This window comes from Lissotriton helveticus, chromosome 5_1, assembly GCF_964261635.1.
Source record: "Lissotriton helveticus chromosome 5_1, aLisHel1.1, whole genome shotgun sequence".
In the NCBI taxonomy this organism is placed as follows: Eukaryota; Metazoa; Chordata; class Amphibia; order Caudata; family Salamandridae; genus Lissotriton; species Lissotriton helveticus.
The window spans coordinates 977,568,590-977,586,751 of record NC_136065.1 but is presented as its reverse complement, the minus strand read 5'-3'; the positions used below and the strand labels follow the sequence as shown (position 1 = coordinate 977,586,751).

Sequence of the window (18,162 nt, the reverse complement as noted above, 5' to 3'; positions counted from 1 at the left end):
TCCCTTAATGTCAAGGGACTCAATAACCCGATTAAGCGCAGGGCTGTCCTCTCCTACCTAGAGAACTCAGCAGCCGACATCTGCCTGCTGCAGGAAACCCACCTCTTGGCCAAGGATTGGCACCGGCTGCGCTCCCGCGCTTTCCCACAGCAACTATTCTCCTCTCTCACGTCGAAGAAAGCTGGGGTGGCTCTGCTCATTTCACGGCGCTTTAAAGGCAAGGTAGGGGCTAAAATAGGAGAAATCAGGGGACGCCTTCTAGCCCACGCTTTCCAGATTGGCAACACCACATACGCAATAGGCTCCATATACTCTCCCAATACCGGTCAGGAACCCTTCTTGCTTTCCGCAATCTCAGAAACGCTTCAGACACCTCACACCTACATGCTTCTAGGGGGGGACCTTAACCTCGTCATGGACACGGCCAAGGATAGGTCGGGGCACCGTTACGGAGACACGGGGGCGATTTCGCAGAACGGCACTACTTGGCTGCATGATAGGGACATCTCAGACCTTTGGAGGCACGCTCACCCGCTTGCAACGCAGTACACATTCTACTCAGACGTACACCACACCTACGCCCGTATAGACCACTTCTTGGGCTCATCGACCCTCATTCCGCACATCACCACAGTGGAGATTGTCCCGGCTGCCCTCTCCGACCATCAGGCAGTGGAACTGACGCTTCAAGTACCCTGCACGCCACGCACTCCGGGGTCGTGGAGACTTAACGAAACCCTCTTACAAAAACCGGCGGTCACCCGCCAACTTCATAAGTGCATCTCGGATTACCTGGCCACCAATGATACCCCTGAGGTGTCGATGTCGTCCTTATGGGGAGCTTTGAAAGCTGTCGTTAGAGGGGAGCTGATAGCGTTATCAGCTGCAGACGCCGCACTTCGCAAAGAAAAGAGGGGCGACCTCTCCGACAAAGTTGCGGAGCTGGAGAGAGCTCACAGCCGTACCGGAGCCCCGAGAATTTGGCGCCAACTTAAGGCCGCCAGGGCTCAGCTAGCTAGCCTCGATACCGACAGGGCAGAATTTGCTGCTCTTCGCCTCCGCCACACGTACTACGTGGGGGGCAACCGCACCGGCCGGCTCCTGGCCAGTGCCTTGAAGGCCAAACTCCAACGCTCCAAAATCACGACGCTGCTAGACGATGCCGGCGAGGCAGTTACTGAGGACGCACAAATTGCCTCGGCCTTTCGCTCCTACTACGCCTCTTTGTATAGCACAGATACGGCGTCGCCGACAGCCATTGACGCTTACTTGCAAACGGCCAACATCACGCCGTTATGTTCAACGAGCGTGGAAACCCTTGATGCCCCCATTCGCCCCGACGAGATCCTCGCTGCCATTGCACGCCTCCGTCCGCTTAAATCCCCGGGCCCTGACGGTTTCTCGTCGGGCTTTTATAAGTCCTTCGGCCATGTCTTAGCGCCTATCCTCGCCAGGCTCTTTAATTCCTTTGAAGGGCCAAGCTCCATCCCGCCCGATATGCTTGCAGCCGACATTGTGGTCCTGCCTAAACCGGGCAAGCCCCCAACGCACTGCTCCGCATTCCGCCCCATCTCCTTACTCAATCTGGATCTGAAGCTGTTCACGGGGGTACTGGCGGCTCGCTTAGGCCCCTGCCTCCCGGGCATCCTCGAACCGGACCAATCGGGCTTTGTCCCGAACCGCCAGTGCAGTGACAATACTAAAAGACTCCTGCACCTCGTGGACAAAGCTCATTTTCAGGTCTCCGACTCTGCCCTGGTAGCCATCGATGCGGAGAAGGCTTTCGACCGTGTCGATTGGACCTACCTGCAGGCTGTGCTGCAACGCTACCGCCTGGGCGACCGGTTCCAGGCCTGGATCGCGAGCTGCTACTACCGTCCCTTGGCCCGTGTCCGGCTGGGCGGCCTCAAGTCCGACCCTTTCGAGATACAGAGGGGAACTCGCCAGGGCTGTCCCCTCTCACCACTCCTATTTGCCCTATACATAGAGCCCTTGGCGCAGAAGATCCGCGATAATCCCCACATTTTAGGAATGTCTTTCGGCAACGAATCCCACGTGGTGGGATTGTACGCGGACGACATAATCGCCGCGTTGAACCGTCCCTCTAGCTCCATACCAGCACTTTTGACGGAGCTGGACCAATTCGGCAGGGTGTCGGGTTTCAAGGTCAACCAGGGGAAATCCCTGATACTACCCCTTGGCAGCCATGCTCTTTCCAACAGCCCACCGGCCACCTTCGGTTGCCAACTGCGGTCCACCACCCGTCTGCCATACCTGGGGATTACTCTGACCTCCTCCACGGTCTCGACGGTTACTCACAACTACTCTACCTTATCATCCCAAATCCGGGCTGACCTCGCGCGTTGGTCGAAGCAACCCCTCTCCTTACTTGGGAGGATCGCGGCGGTAAAGATGTCGGTCCTACCCAAAATACTATACATCTTTCAGACCCTCCCGGTGTCACCGCCAATGGGGACGCTAGCTGACCTCCAACATGCTCTTCACCAATTTGTGTGGGAGGGGAAACGCGCCAGACTACATCGTCAAGTGGCGCACAGGACCGTGGACGAGGGCGGCCTCGGGATCCCAAACTTGCTGCAGTATTTCCAGGCCTCGCAACTTCGGTATCTGGTGGAATGGTACCGGCCCGAATCGGAGAAGAGATGGCTCTTTCAGGACAGAGCCATGGCACAGACCTCCCTGTGGAAGATACCGTTCCTTGCTCGCCGGCATAGGCCGCGATATCTCCTCCGTTCCCCTATTACTCGGACCACTATGGCGACCTGGGACATGGTGGCGGTCAAACGGGGCCTCACGACCTTCCCGTCCCCACTTACTCCACTCTTTGACAACCCCGCATTCCCACCCGGCACGGACACTCGAGCTTTCTTGCAATGGCGTGATACACCGTGCCGATCGGCCGGGCACCTCTTTGACACGGAGGGATTCCTTCCTCTCGCCGAGCTCTCGCGAGACTATGGAATGGACAATCCTCACATGTATCAATATTTCCAGATCCGCCACTGGCTCTTGAGCCCGGACGTTGCCCCTCTGGTGGGCCGGCAAATGACGCCGTTCGAACGCTGGCTTGTGTCCAAAGACTCCGATAAACATCTTATCTCAGATCTCTATCGGATGCTCTCCCCTACTGCCGACCCTGCTAAGACCGCTGGGCAGCGGCGCTGGGAAGCGGAACTCGGAAGACCTCTTTCCACGATCGAATGGAACCACATATATTACAGGGCCGCCCACACTACCCGCAACACCAAAGCCAGGGAATCGGCGATAAAATTGGCTATATATTGGCACCTTACCCCAGCGAGACTCAACCAAAGCAACCCGACCCGTAGCGCGCTGTGTTGGAGAGGATGTGGCAGCCGGGGTACACTGACTCACCTCCTATGGGACTGTCCCGCCTTGCAGGAGTATTGGAGGGTCGTCCTGGACGATATTGACTTCACATTCGATACTGAGATCCCACGTTTCCCAGCATACGCACTCCTAGGACTTCCAAACGCACTTACATTCCCCCTACGATCAGCTCGCGGCAAACAAATGGGCATCGCCATGCAGGCAGCGTCGCAACACATCTTGTCGCTATGGGGCTCTACTACCCCACCCACCCACACTGGCTGGTTACACAAGCTATGGTTCACCTTGGGCATGGAACGGATTCAGGCCACACTAACACATACTACTGACGCATTCCGCACCACTTGGCAGCCACTCCTAGCGTTGCTCTCCAGGGAATTCCACGAAATCACCTGCCCGAAGTACCTTCGTATCCTACGACTTACGGACTGCATGATAGACCGAACGCAAACAGAGGCACCCTGATACATTTAGTCTTGCAATACCTCACAGGACTGCTATGGAAGACTGGCGTACTGGTGGGGTGGGGGGGTGTTGTTTTGGGGTGTTAGGGGGGGGTGGGTTCTTAAGGCTGGCTTGTTTACTTGTTGCCCCGACTAGGGGCGTCTTTCGACCTCCGGGCACTACCTTTACATCTGAGCATGCTCACCCTGCTCATCTAACGCTTATTAAGAGAAGACGTGTCTGTCTGTCTCGCTCGCTTAACCTGCTTGTTGATTGTGCTTAGCTATGCCATGCCTTTCTTTTTCTGTTCTGAAAAATTCAATAAACATACTTTGAAATTAAAAACAGAAAACTATTTTTTCACCTCAAACATCTTACTAGCGCAAAAGACATATCCTCCCAAGAACCACTCAGACGTTCTCTACAAACCATAGGAGGACCACTGGTTTTCAACATTTTGTCATTGGCCAGACATTCAGAACAAGTGTAAAAGAATCTTTTCACCTCCAAATTTCACAAGGCCACCAAAAGTTGGTATGAATATGCTCCTTAGCTTTATAGATGCCAAAATGACCTTCATGAGCAATATCCAACACTTCTCTCCTGAATTTTGTAGGGACCACCAACATGGTACCCCGGAATATTAAGTTATCTCTGCAATAAAATGAATCTCTAACGTCAAAGTACGGTTGTAATACTTCTCAAATAATTTATTTTCCATCCACCCATCACTCAAAATGTTTTTTGCATTTACACGATAGAAAATAATGTGACATTTTGCTTTCCCAATCCCCTTTAGGTATAAGTACTTGGTTTATCAAACATACACTCTCTTCTAACCACACATCTTCGTCCATGCTTTCCTCCCTTGATATGGAATTGTCTTCTATAATTCTAGACAAACAGTCTGCCACACAATGTAACTTGCCTGGTATATACTCTGTTGTAAATGTATGTTCCTGAAATTCCACTAGCCATTTCATTATACCAGCAAAAACGCTATCCAATCATTTTTTCATAAAAATCTCTTTCACTGGTTTGGTCTGACCCAATAAAAAAAGTGTTACCCCCAAAGAAAACTCCTGTACTTTCTAACTGCACAAATAGCACCCAAACCTCCTTCTTCTATTGCCGAATAATTGTGTTCAGCTGCCTTCAACATGCCCAAGGCAAAATAAATAACTCTTTCTTTGATGCCATCCTCGTCACCAGTGTGAAGGCTAGACAGACTCGGAGCAAGGATCACAAAGATAGCAAATGAAGTCAGTCCCATTTATTGAACCTCATCCCCCCCAACTTTCTCTCTCTCTAATGATCATTCATGGAATCCTCAGCAAAGAGCATGACTGTATTCCTAGAATTACATCACAGGACTACTTCAGTTGACAGGGCATGTGGTGCTGAAATGAAATCACTAACACATATCACTGGACCTGAGTAAAATGGGAGGACGAAAGAGTCTTACATTTCTAATAATTGCACTGTGTGACAAATCTGCACAATCTTTGGTAAGAACTATGAAGGATTTGTCTTCTCTTGGTATGCCAATATAAAACATTCAGGCCCCGATGTAGGTAAAATAGATTTACCGATTTTTAATTACCGAATTGCACCGATTCGGTAATTAAAAATCTGTAAATCTAAGGGGTGGATATGTAGGAACATCCAGATGTTCCTTTTACCGAATCGGTAAATATCTGTATTTACCGATTCGGTAAATACCGACCGGTAATGCCCCATTCATTCCTATGGGCTTTGAAGCCCATAGGAATGAATGGGGCATTACCGGTCGGTATTTACCGAATCGGTAAATACAGATTTTGACATGGGTGCAGGGGGTGTCACTTTGACACCCTCTAGCACCCCCAAAAAAGATTTGGGGGCCATGTGGCAGGCACACCTGCCCTAAGGGCAGGTCTGCCTGTCATATGGCACAGGTGTGCATGCACACATGTGCATGCACACCTGAATCGGTATTTTACCATCAAATATATTTGATGGTAAAATACCGAATCGGTAAGGGTTGTGGGACTCAGAAGAGTCCCACCTACATAGCAAAAATACCGAATAGGTATGAATACCGATTTGGTATTTTACAGATTCGGTAAATTTACCGATCGGTAAATTTACCGAATCTGTAAAATTCTGGGCCCTACATACCAAATGTTATTTACCGGTCGGTAACGGCCGAAAATACCGATTTTCGGCCGTTACCGACCGACCTACATCTGGCCCCCCATTTTGTAAATACCGGTCGGTAACGGCCGAAAATACCGATTTTCGGCCGTTACCGACCGACCTACATCCGGCCCTCGATTGGTTGTTAATGTAGCACAGTTTGATGAATTTACACCAAATATGGCAGGTAGCTATAAAGTTCCACCCAGTGCAGCTGTGTCATGTAACTCTAAGGGAGGACACGGAAAGGGGGGTAAATAATTATGATTTACTAATACCGTTGGTACTGGTTGGATAGGCATGGAATTTGGCAGAGGCCCGGCATAATTAGCCTACTCCTGATTTTCATAATGTTCTTGATTCATGCAAGTCCATCAGAGGGGAGGCAGATTGATTGACAGGCGAATTGCAGGGCTTTTTGTAGGTTTACATTCACAGAACCATAACAGGCCTTTAAATACTTTTATAGATGTATCTATATAGATATGTATCTATACACACATATGAATAGTGTAAAAGGTTATTTATTGCCACTGTTGAGTGTTGTGGGGAGGGGCCATGACTCCCGAGAGGCAAAGCCTCGATTGACTCATAATGTGCCTGCCCTCCTTCAACAATGGTAATATATAGCATACTATACTCCGCTTCTGCATGCATGGTTTATACCATAGCATTTGTTCAAGTACATTTACTTTTCACTAAATATATTTAAACAAAAACAGAGTTGATGGGATTATATTTCTAAAGTAAGGAAAATCCACATTGAGAAAGCTTCCTGGCTAGGATATTTCCTTTTGCACAGAAATTGTTATGTGCGATCAGACAGTACACTGCTTTTCTCAAGTCGGTGTTGCTGTATTGTGGTAACAAACTGAAATGTTACCTTTCCAATATAGAAATGAATGTGTTAATATGCCTTTATTTGTTTCTCCAAATAACTTAAGCTTATGGGCCAAATGAATTTACATTGGCAACAATCAATCAATCTATCTATCTATCTATCTATCTATCTATCTATCTATCTATCTATCTATCTATCTATCTATCTATCTATCTATCTATCTATCTATCTATCTATCTATCTATCTATCTACCTACCTACCTACATACCTATCTATCTATCTATCCACACACACATATATTTGTGCACACAACGTGTTTACTCATGAGCTGTATCTACGGAGCGCGTGCCAAAGCAGCTCGCCTAAAAATCACTGCTGACGAACACAATCTCAGGTCTCATGGGGCGAATTCAGCGGTTAGTCAGGTGGGAAATCTCACTTGGACATCCTGAGGTAGGAATCTGTATGTAAATTGAGAAGGGTTTCCCGAGTCTGGTAGGGGAGGGGGCTGTCAAATCAGGTTTGAGTAATGAACAAACCCGCTGGGGGATTTCTCAATGAACCTGCACTTCTCTCCAACAATATTCCATGCAATGCATCCCCCCTGTGCCTTGTGCAGCATTCATCTGTCCATCTAGAACCGACTCGCTCTGATCATCAAGCGCCAGTAGTTGAAGGCGGGTTTAAGACATGCTTTGTCTATCAGGACGACTGCAAGTACGTAAGTCTGGACTCTGAAAAAGGAACCTATTACTAGCAACTATCCATAGTCAATGAATTGATACCTCGCTTAAGTGTTTGGCAGGACATTCATACCTGCTACCAAGCGTCAGCAACGGGAAACGAGTTTATTAAACAGTTCCTGGAATAAGCACCCACCACGCAAACGTGTGTGTTTTTTTAACAGCTTTTAACAGCGCTTCATGTCAACTAAATCATGTTCAGGCGCTTTCGAATTTACTGATATGGGGACCACGGCACTTGGAGAAAAAACGGCTCACTCAGTATCACTGAAACAAATGGGCAAGTGGAGGAGCCAATATGTTCTGGTGTCAAACCCTGGAAATAAACAAGCAGAATAAAGTAACTGCTCAAAGGAAATCAGTCACTTTTGGATGGCCAATCAGCGCTCTCCCAGTGAGTATATAAGCAGATCATAACTCGAAAAATAAGGAATCGTCAAGATACTTATAAAACCCATTTTAGAATTGTTAGTTTCGCAAACTGTTGTATTATTTATTGTGATGTATAGATATTTTTAAGGCATTGCCTTTTAAAATTGCCCCCCTCGGCCCCTTACTAAGCACAAAATCACTTGGTAAACAGTTGGGAAAGACCCGCCGCGCGGCTGGGTGCAAGCCTGCAAAGACAAGCGCTGTGATGCTGCAGGTTTCTAAACATCTGAAAAACATGACTGGCTGACATAAAGTACCTCTAGTGGCAACTGCCTGGCACGACACCACACATGCCATCTGAAAAGCAATCATCGAAACAGGAAAAGGAAAGAAAACATATAAAAAGATAAATTTACTCTCAGGTTATTATAGTATATGTTTGCGTGCTTATCTGTGCGGAATAGAGAGGGGTACAGAGTCATATCTAATAATCAAATGGATAAACAAATAAACCCAGAAGTGCTTTACTGAATGATCAAACATGCCTCATGATTATTTCATACTGTTGAGAGCTTTCCCGTCTGAGAGCCGAAATGCACGTTCCAGAAAACGGATGCCTCTTTTGAGTGCAATAATTACCAACCGCAACCTGCAATTTACAACGCAGCTTAATGACCCCAAACCACTCAGAAAAGGGCGGATATATTTACTTCCGTTTTTGTTCATAAATGATCTGGATTCTTACACACGCAGCTATTCTATTTTTTTCCCTCAAGTATTCAAACAATACAGTTTCTCTACACCCTGCCAATCAAAAAGCGTTTACTGTGGTGACATTCTCACTAGTTTCCCACGTCTGTATTTCTGTGTATGGCACATCTAGTCTGCTAATCTCAAGTGTAGGCGACCACCCTCCCATGGGGCGGAATACGTGTCGATGTGTTAATGAGGTTTAAATGACCTGCAAAGTATGATGCAGGCGATTAGTGAATTATGGGGAACGGGATGTCTGATTTTTCGTTGTGTGACCCTCCTGTAAAATGAAAGGTGGGTTTGAACTGGGCACATAGGTTGGCTGTAAAACTTCTTGGGACCAGCGCCCCCGGGATTCTGAGCAGACTTCTCTCCATGCAGTGGGTATTCGCAGCAGACATCATAAATAATGAAGAAGGCGCGGGCTGGCATCTCTGATCTCTGTCTGATACGGTCCCCCCATCAGAAGGAAGCCACGGCGGACAGCGGTCCAGGGAAGATTACCTGTCCATTGGGCAGAGAGTACTGATGGACAGCAGGCTCGGAGGGCACGGGCATCAGCTGCAAGAAGGGGTCGCAGGGCACCTGCCAGCTGGGTATCCCTTGCAGGAAAGGAGACGGAGAGGAGACCAGGAAGGGCGGGGGCACGGCACCTATCCGAAAGAGACCCGCAGGGGCAGGGAGCATCCAAATCCAGGGAGGCGCTTCTGCGTTCATCTGCCAGAACACCGGCTGCCGCTTGAATCTCGGTACAGGGAGCATCCTACATCTTCTGCGCCCGCCGCTGGCGGTGACTGCGCAGCAGGGACTGGCACGGGTCCGGCTCGGGGCGCTGCACCGACTCCGACGGACAAGGCAGCCTCTGCCAGGAGATGCCCGTCCCTGCCTGCTGTAGTGCAGCACGCCGCTCTTCAGCGGAGGCGGTGCAGCACTGGAGGGGAACCTCCAGCGGTACTCAGTGGCTGCCCTGCTGCAAGCCCCCGCCCTCTGCCCCTCCCACGGTCCCGCCTGTTGGCTGCGGGGCTTCGAGTATTCGTGCTCCCACACTGTCCAATCTCCGTGCGTGTCCTGCAGGCTCCCGGGGGCAGCGTCCTCTCCGTTTTCCGTGTATCAACCGACTCCTCCACTTATTGGGAATTTCCACGGCCGTGGTGTCGGGTATCCCACACTACGCGAACTTCCGAGTTTTTTTTCTTGCTTGTCGTCTCCCTGTGTCCGAACTGCCTGTCACAGCACTGTTGAGCGGCTCCCTCCACCCATCAGTGTCTACGCGACCTGCCTGTGGATGCGCTGCTTACAGGCGTCTCCGTATTTTGCCATACATGTTTTCCACTCACAGACTGACGCTGTGCTGCACAGGTGAAGTAGCGCCCTAAGACCCGACCGTGAACACCACAGTAAAGCCGCCTCCGCTACCTGTACGACTACCATTATCTCGCCAGGCTGCCTCTGACCGCCTAGCACTGCGTCCTGACAGGCTGTGTTTGAATTTCCACCTTCCAGCAGGATGGACTCATAAACTCTACCAGTGTTTGAAATCCGCCGGGCGCAGTGGGGGATTTCAAAACGCTATTCAGACAGGGCTCACAGACTGCACTTGTCGGATGAGTTTTATATGCAACACATTTTACTGTGCAATCCGTCAATGTCCATCAATTTCAGAAGAAACCCTGCCTGCAGTATGTGTGGGCACTTGGAATGTATGCCCAAGGAGGCACATTGCTGATGCCCACCACGCTGTCCCATTAATGCAACGTGGATGTGCCACAGCACTTTAGGAGCAGTATTACCCGCACTTTCACGAAATTCCAAAGTCGCAGTTAGAAGGAATCTGCGCAGATGGTGTCAGGGACTCAGAAAGAAGCTCTGTTTATAGCGCGGGCCGGGCCGGGCCCAATAACAAGAGAAAATGAGGGATTGGCTGCAGAGCCCTCTGCTGAAAACACAGGAGAACATTCTTGCCTTGCAAGATATTTGCAATCAAAGAATGGTTAGACAGACGCTTACAGGTGATGTTAGGTGTCGATAAGCTGTACTCCAGCCCTGAATCCAGAGGTCTGAAACACTCTACATCGATGCCCTGTCCGCGATGCCGACGGTGCCTCTACGGGAGGGGCCTCGGATGAATACTTTGAGGCCCCTTGTCGATGGAGGTAGAGCAGTATGAGCTGTGGGAGCTATACTTGTGATACTAAAACCGGTTCGAATGAATGAAGTGACAGAGCAGAACCAATTTGCAGGATCCAGCATAGTCCGTAACATCCATAGAAAGGTTTTGAGAACGCTGAAACCTGTGGCTGGAAATTGTCGCCTGCACATCAGTTAGTTAGTACTATAAAACAATGACCAAATGATGATTGTAAGGGCGAGGTGTGGCTTAGCGGCCAGAGTATCTGACTTCGGAGAGTTCGATACCCGGTGGCAGTTCAGCTCAGCAGCATGTGATTTGGGGCAACAGCTCACTTTATCCCCCAAACCGCTCCAGCGCCTTGAAACCTTAACGGGTGATATGTTCGATTACACAAATATGGATTGCAATCCCATAGAGGGAGTGGCAACTGATCAACCATTTGAGCCTTTTAGTCTGATTGGATTCAGCAGGCTGTACGAAGCTGATGTGGTGTAGGGCGTGGAGATTCAGGTAAGGAGGGGTGTAGGGCTGAAGAGATGCACAGGAGGTGTGGATGGCGAATGCTGCACCAAGAGAAATAAAGGAATACTATGGTGGCAGAGAGTTTGTTCTCTGGGATGCTCCCAAAGTAAAACTAGTGCCAGTTGCGTGGCTGAAAGTTGCACACTTAAAGAGCTTTTATATCAAGTTGAATGAGGAGTGGTGGCATCCTACAGGAGGAGAGGGTAAAGGTGATCTCTTGGAGAGTCACCCCCCCCCCCTCGTTCCTAGTAATTGAAGGAGTGGCTTTACTGTGGAAGTGGCCATGGGAAGGCCAGCCAGTTTGTCTTCTATTTGGTCTGCAGTCCATTCACCAGCACACATAATAAACCAAATCCATACGCATGATGGGAGAGAGATGGATGAAGTCAAAATGCGTGTAGCAAAGACCCAAAAGCAACCCACAAAATCGGATGTGCAAAAGCAGGATGAACATGATTCTGGTCTGACCTAGGAGGACATTTTCAGTCGGTCGGTAAGTGTGAAAAATTCTGTAACTATCATATTACACTCTATAGACACATCATGATCAGTCAGAGGAAGACCAGGACTGTTGCAAAGCAAAAGTTTCCCCACTTTGGAAGAAACCACCCCATATATATTTTCTGGAGAGCAATGACCTCAATAGATAAACAGAACAGTCTGCCAACTTCAGCTGGGAATGCCAGGGGTCAAGAGAACATCTTCATTTGAGGACAGTGCTTATTGCTTAGGGCAAAGAGGAAAATGGCCAGGAGAGCTCAAATGCAAATAGACACTTTTGGGAAGCTTTCTGAACTTGATGGAGCTAATGTACTCTCTAGGATTCTATATACTTTGGCATGGCATTTTCAACGAGAATGGGAGAGAAAAAGAGAAACTAGTATTATGAAACATTTTACTTATAATGATATTCTTGTACCAATAGTCTGCACATGTTTAAACCAACTGATGGCTCGGAAGTTTGATAGATTGTGATTTGCAGGACTCATGACCCTTCATTAGGATTGTGAAAATCGGGGATGAGTACAATGTAAGATGCTGAACTCTTCCTTCTCTTTAGGAGTCCAAGGGAGGGCAGGTTATGTGAAATATATGCTAACGCAGTGAAAAACAAGGTCCACCGCAACCCCAATGAGAGAGTACCCTAAGAAGCTCTCGGGTCTTATGTAAAATTTTTATTTATTTATTTATTTATTATAAAGTTTTGTATAGCGCGAACAAGACCCGTGGGTATCAGAGCGCTTAACATGAGGTAGGAAAAGGAAACAAGGTTAGCATATGTATAAGCCGTTAGCAAGCAGTCGCAGTGAGGTAGATGACATATAAATTCGTAACACATGTGACGCTAGCAAAAGTAAATATGCTATGATTAAATAAAATGCAAAACATGTATATGTAACAAATATGAGGTAGCACGGTATAGGTTCATGTATGAGGTAGCACGGTATAGGTTCATGAAAGATATTTTTCTCCTGTTCAATCAAATCTCCATTCCTGTTGGCCTTTGAGTTGTTCCCATATCATAGGATACATATTCCATTATAGTATTGTCTGAGCCTCCTAATTTGATGGCGTACATGATCTGTACTAAGGCAGTATTATAGCAGATCCATGATCAGTGGTCTTCATTAAGTAATGTATCTATTCATCAGCAGGCTCTTCACTTCCCGTTTGAATGTTACCAGATTCTGGATCTTCCTGATGTCTGGAGGGAGTGAGTTCAATATTCTGGGGGCCGCTCCTGAGAACGCTCTGTCATATGTTTTTTTCTTTCGGAAGAATGCTGGTCGTAGTAGCAGCTCCCCAGTACTCCTAGATGGTCGGTTGCCACCGGACAACTGAATTTTCTTTGCTAGATATCTTGGGGTGTTGTCGTGTAATGCTTTATGCGTGATACATGCTATCTTCATTTGGATTCTTGCTTCATATGGTAGCCAGTTTAATGCTTTCAGGTGTGGGGATATATGGTCATATTTCCTAGTTCCGGTGATAAGTCTTGCTGCAGCGTTAAGGCAGGCTTTCAATGGTCCTGTGGACATTTTTGGTAATCCAGCCAAGGTGGTGCACCCATATTCAATCCTCGAGATAACTAAGGATTGGATTGCCAATTTGAGGTCTGACTCTGTGATGAATGGTTTCAATTTTCTTAGGTAGTTCAAGTGAAAGCGGGCACTTTTCGCCATTGAGTTAATGTGGGCTTTCATGTCTAGATTCTCATCTAAGATGATTCCTAGAGATTTGGCTGAGTTGACAAGGGTAGGGGTGCAGTTTAGCGCAGTCACGACTTTCATCCATTCCATTATTTCTGTATTCCTCTTTGGTGGAGAGATTAATAGGAACTCTTTTATTAGAGGATGCTACTTGATTATCTAATTAAGAGTAAGGAACAGGAAGAATTCCAGTATTTTCTATTGTGTTTATTGATCATTTAGCACCAAATAGATAAAAAAGGCAGTCTCATTATTGGAATAGTTTCATGTAGGACATGCTTGACTGCCAAAAATATGGAAAACTCTTTGCGTTACTATTATGGTAATAAGAAAGCCATTAGGTGCCAAATGTAGCCACTGATCATGTTTCGTGCCACATGAGGAAAAATAAGTGGCAGAAAACCACAATTACTTTGGAAGGCACCTCCTTGCCAGGAGGACGTGAGAGAGGAAAACTACTTAAGCCTTGACAAAGTCAAGGACACACGGGGCAGATTTACAAGCCCCTTGCGCCGCTTTTGCGTCACTTTTAACATGGAAAAAGTGACGCAAAAGTGGCGCAAGGGGCTTGTAAATCTGCCCCACCATCTGCTTCAAGACCACCCCTCAGGAGATATACTAAAAAACCTACAGCACAAACAATGGCATTCATGTTCGAAATGCTCCTAATCAATTATTACATTTAAAGGTTTCCACAGTGTCACACGAGATTTGAGACAACCCTTGAGTAAAGTTTGAAATAAGGAATTACTGTGCCATGGTTAAATCACTCTGACTATGATATTGTCACTAAGGAGTTCTTCCCCTCTTTGAACCACAGGCATTTACACCTGTCCCTAAACACGACCTTGAACTCAGGATTTCAGCATTGATTCAGGAAACGTGGCCGTAAAAAAGAAACCCATTGCAACGTATCTCTATTAAGCAAAAATACATCCCTTCACTAGCACAGGTGGAGACAGGACAGCTCTTCGCGCAGAACAGAGTAGACTTCCTGGCATTAAACATCACATTAAATAATGGGCCCTGTATAAAAGTGACTCATGTCCCTCTTACCTAGAAACAAAAGAAGATGTCAACCACTTGCTTTGTTTCTGTTTTTATTTTACAGAGATGCAAACACAGGAGTAAAAAGAACTACAACAACACAAGCATCAAATTACATGACACTATGTCCTAATATAGAGATCACTTGAATAATCCAGAGGCCTAGCCGATAAGTAAAGTCAAGTAGCTCATCAGTTCCCATCGCTGCCCAACAGTACCGGTCTCAATGGATCCAGTATTATTTATTTATTTAAAGAGTTTTATATCGCGCTGGCTAGACCCGAAGGTATCCGAGCGCTTTACATTAGGTTCAACAATGTAAAGAAAATGATCACAATTACACATTTCGGCAAAAAATAAGCAATACATTAAGAGAGGAGAGAACGGAGAGAATAAAATAGTGGAGGGGGAAGGGGAGGTGAGAAGAGGGAGGGTGAGGGAAGAGACGACAAGAGAGACGAAAGGAAGTCTGTCTAAAGACCGACTGGGTAGGTGACGTCCAAGGAGGGAATCCACGGCCCGTCTCCCCTTTAGCTAAACCAGGTAACTCCATCGGGCATCAGACAAAATATCTAGGTCTCAAGTGGCGAGGGAAAATGTTCACAGATAAACAGGGCGGGGACTAAGGGCAAGGACAGGTGAGGGCAAAGGTCAGAAGCTGCAAAGAGTAGAGCGGACAGGGGTGGGTGGTAGGGGAAGGGGGAGGGGGGAGATAAGGTGAGGAGAGACGCGGGAGAGTTTGCCCAAAGTCCGGCTGGGTAGGTGATGGTCAAGGGGAGAATCCAAAGTCCATCTCCCCTTTAGCTCGTGAGGTAGATCCACTGGGCATCAGTCAAAATGGCTAGGTCTCAGCTGTCGAGGAAAGTTTGCAGAGTAAAGGTCCTGGTGGGTGGGCGGGAACAGGTAGGGGTGAAGACTGGTCGAGGTCCCAACGATGATCAATGATTATGGACAGGCCCGGCCGGTAGTGGGAGTAGCTGCCGGGTGGTGACGTGGGGAGGGGGAGGGGCAGGGTGGGGGTAATAAACTATGGATTACGGAGGTTTACAGGTAAGTAAACATATAAATGAATAAAACGAATTTCGTTGCGTGCAATGCATCGCATTTGGGGATGTAGTCCGCACATTGAAATTCGTTTTATTTATTTATATGTTTACTTACCTGTAAACCTTCGTAATCCATAGTTTACTACCCCCATCCTGCCCCTCCCCCTGCCTACGTCACCACCTGGCAGCTACTCCCACTACCAACCGCAGCTGATTTTAGATCAGGGGAGGAAAGGGCATCGCAGTGGGTCTCACTGAGTCGGCCATCTAGAAGTCAAGCAGAGGGGACGAGTCATTGAAAGTTCAGATTCAGTTGGCCCCCATGAATCTCTATATCCCTGAAGGGATGTTGGAGGGCATCCGTCTTGAGATCCAGTTGAAAACGCTGGGGCAGAGACATTAGAATAACTTGAAATATAATGATCGTCATGGAGACACAATCAGCCCCTCAATGAGGCTTATCTCTTAATCTGTGGGCACAGGTTCAGCAATGATTGTCCAAAATGCCTAGGTCTCCTCCCGCAGTACCCCAGGTGAAGATGAGACGCTCTACATAGTCCCTGTTTAGCCACCATTTTAGGGTCAGGCACTATTTACGAGGAGATCGCAGAGGAGATGAAAATGGCCACACAATGAAGCACTCCTCACAATTAACTGGCAGCATCAGCGCAATTAATTAAAATCGCTCAGACTTCAGTGACATGGTAGCGCGCCTATACCCACCGGCACCGAGGGAGATCTCACCTCTGTAGGACTCGGTGATCCAGCTAGGTGTACCACTTGTCCTGCTGTTAGTCGACCGCAGTGAGTACCCCCCCACCCGCTCAAGAGGTGGACCCAGGGAGGGGAAACTGCTAGATGGGCAAACACGGAAGCCGGCGGCCTCACGGTGCCACGCCCATGGCACTGGGCAAGACCTCTCCGCTCGGCAGGTGCCATCTTAGCCTCTTCGTCGGTGGGGACATCGAGGCTCATTTCTCCGAGATGTCAGATCAGAGTGGGGCGATAAGGATCTTCTTGTGATCAGTCCACATTCCGGTTGCACAAACGCTGTTTTAGGATTAGAAACATCACAGCTGGATGCCCGCTCGGGAAGTCGAGGGGAAGGTTCAACACGGAGCATCAGCTCCGAGCGTCCAAGATGGGCTGGCTCCTCCTCCTGAAAGTATCTCTAGATTAATCACCAGCAGTGAGAGCATGTGTCCCTCTATAATAATGATTTGGTCATTGCTTTATAGGACTTGCTAAAAGAAGAGTAGTGTTGCTGTTGACCAGTAGGTATCGTTACAGAAAAAAGGGTATACCCATATGAGTCACTGGGACCTGGGTTCAATCTGGTACATAGAGAAGGGGTCCCAGAACAAAATGTGTCTAAGCAAAAGGAAAAATACTTGCATAAATATATACACAACAAATATGCTACTTGAAACGTACACTGTTATTTATTCACAATGTCCTTAGATGTGCAATTCGTCATACATAAATCACATAAATTCAAAAAACATCTGTGCCCCGAAAAGGACGTGAGGGAGAAGCAAAGGAAAGTGTGCAGAAAAATGTGCAAAGATTCAAGGAAGGATTGAGGGATAAACAAATGCTTAGTCGTAAGATCCAATTTCTAATTGGCGTTGTACACTGGCTTCATAACTGAGCCAGAGAAAACAATACATGTCCCTGGAGTGTTTTAACAAAACTAAGCTTTCTGTGCCTAAGTGGCTATTCGTTAGAATGAGCGCAAGATGGTGTAGGGGTAAAGTTGTCGATGTTTCGACCCCATAAACACTGCTAGGTGTCCGTAAACCTTAGGGAGGGGTCTTCATCAAGACTGGGGTGGTGTAGTGGGGCAAGTTTACCGGAGGAAATATAGTGAACATAATCAATATACGGGCAAAGTGAATTGGTCATAAAAAACGCAGTGTGAACTTAAAAGAACAGTATACCATGGAATTGTAATGGTGAGTATGGGCCAGCCGGCTCCAAAACAGCGAGAGCGGAATTAATCTGTGAAGATAAATAGGGCTAATGAGCTCAAAAATAACAACATGAGGATATATCAAAGATAGAGAGCAGAGACGGAAAAGAAACCGCTCGCACTCACGTGGACATGGTCTGGGACTACCGGCCACCCCCCTCCTTAACACACTGACTGCATTACTTAATTCAACCATTCAACACATGGGTCTTTGGAAGTCAGGGGGTCAGGGCCCCCCCTGGCCATATTTATTAAAATATAAAAACAAAATTAAAATTTTAATAAAATAAACAATTTCTAATTATTAAATGCACATTTCAGAACATTAGATTAACATCCATTTTGACATGGTATGATGGGCTAACCTTAACAAATATCTAGTACAGCGTGTTTCCTAACCGAATCTAACATCCTGAAAATTAAAAATGCATTCTAATAATTAAGTCGTACGGCAAGGTCGCTAACCGGTGTCAGATCCTTTTACAGCTACGCTCTCACGTTCGAGATGCGCATGCGCAACCCAGGGCACG

At 47.4% G+C, this 18,162-nt stretch overlaps 1 protein-coding gene across 1 annotated transcript in view; it reads right to left on the bottom strand.

Annotated features, from left to right (window-relative positions):
- TCERG1L (transcription elongation regulator 1 like) overlaps positions 1–9,547 on the bottom strand; it is a 1,322,664-nt gene extending 1,313,117 nt beyond the window's left edge. Inside the window, exon 1 of the mRNA XM_078643487.1 lies at positions 9,209–9,547. Coding sequence (XP_078499613.1) covers positions 9,209–9,466 — 258 coding nt within the window. The 5' untranslated portion in view covers positions 9,467–9,547. The remainder of the gene's footprint in view (positions 1–9,208) is intronic.
- Between the last annotated feature and the right edge of the window lie 8,615 nt (positions 9,548–18,162).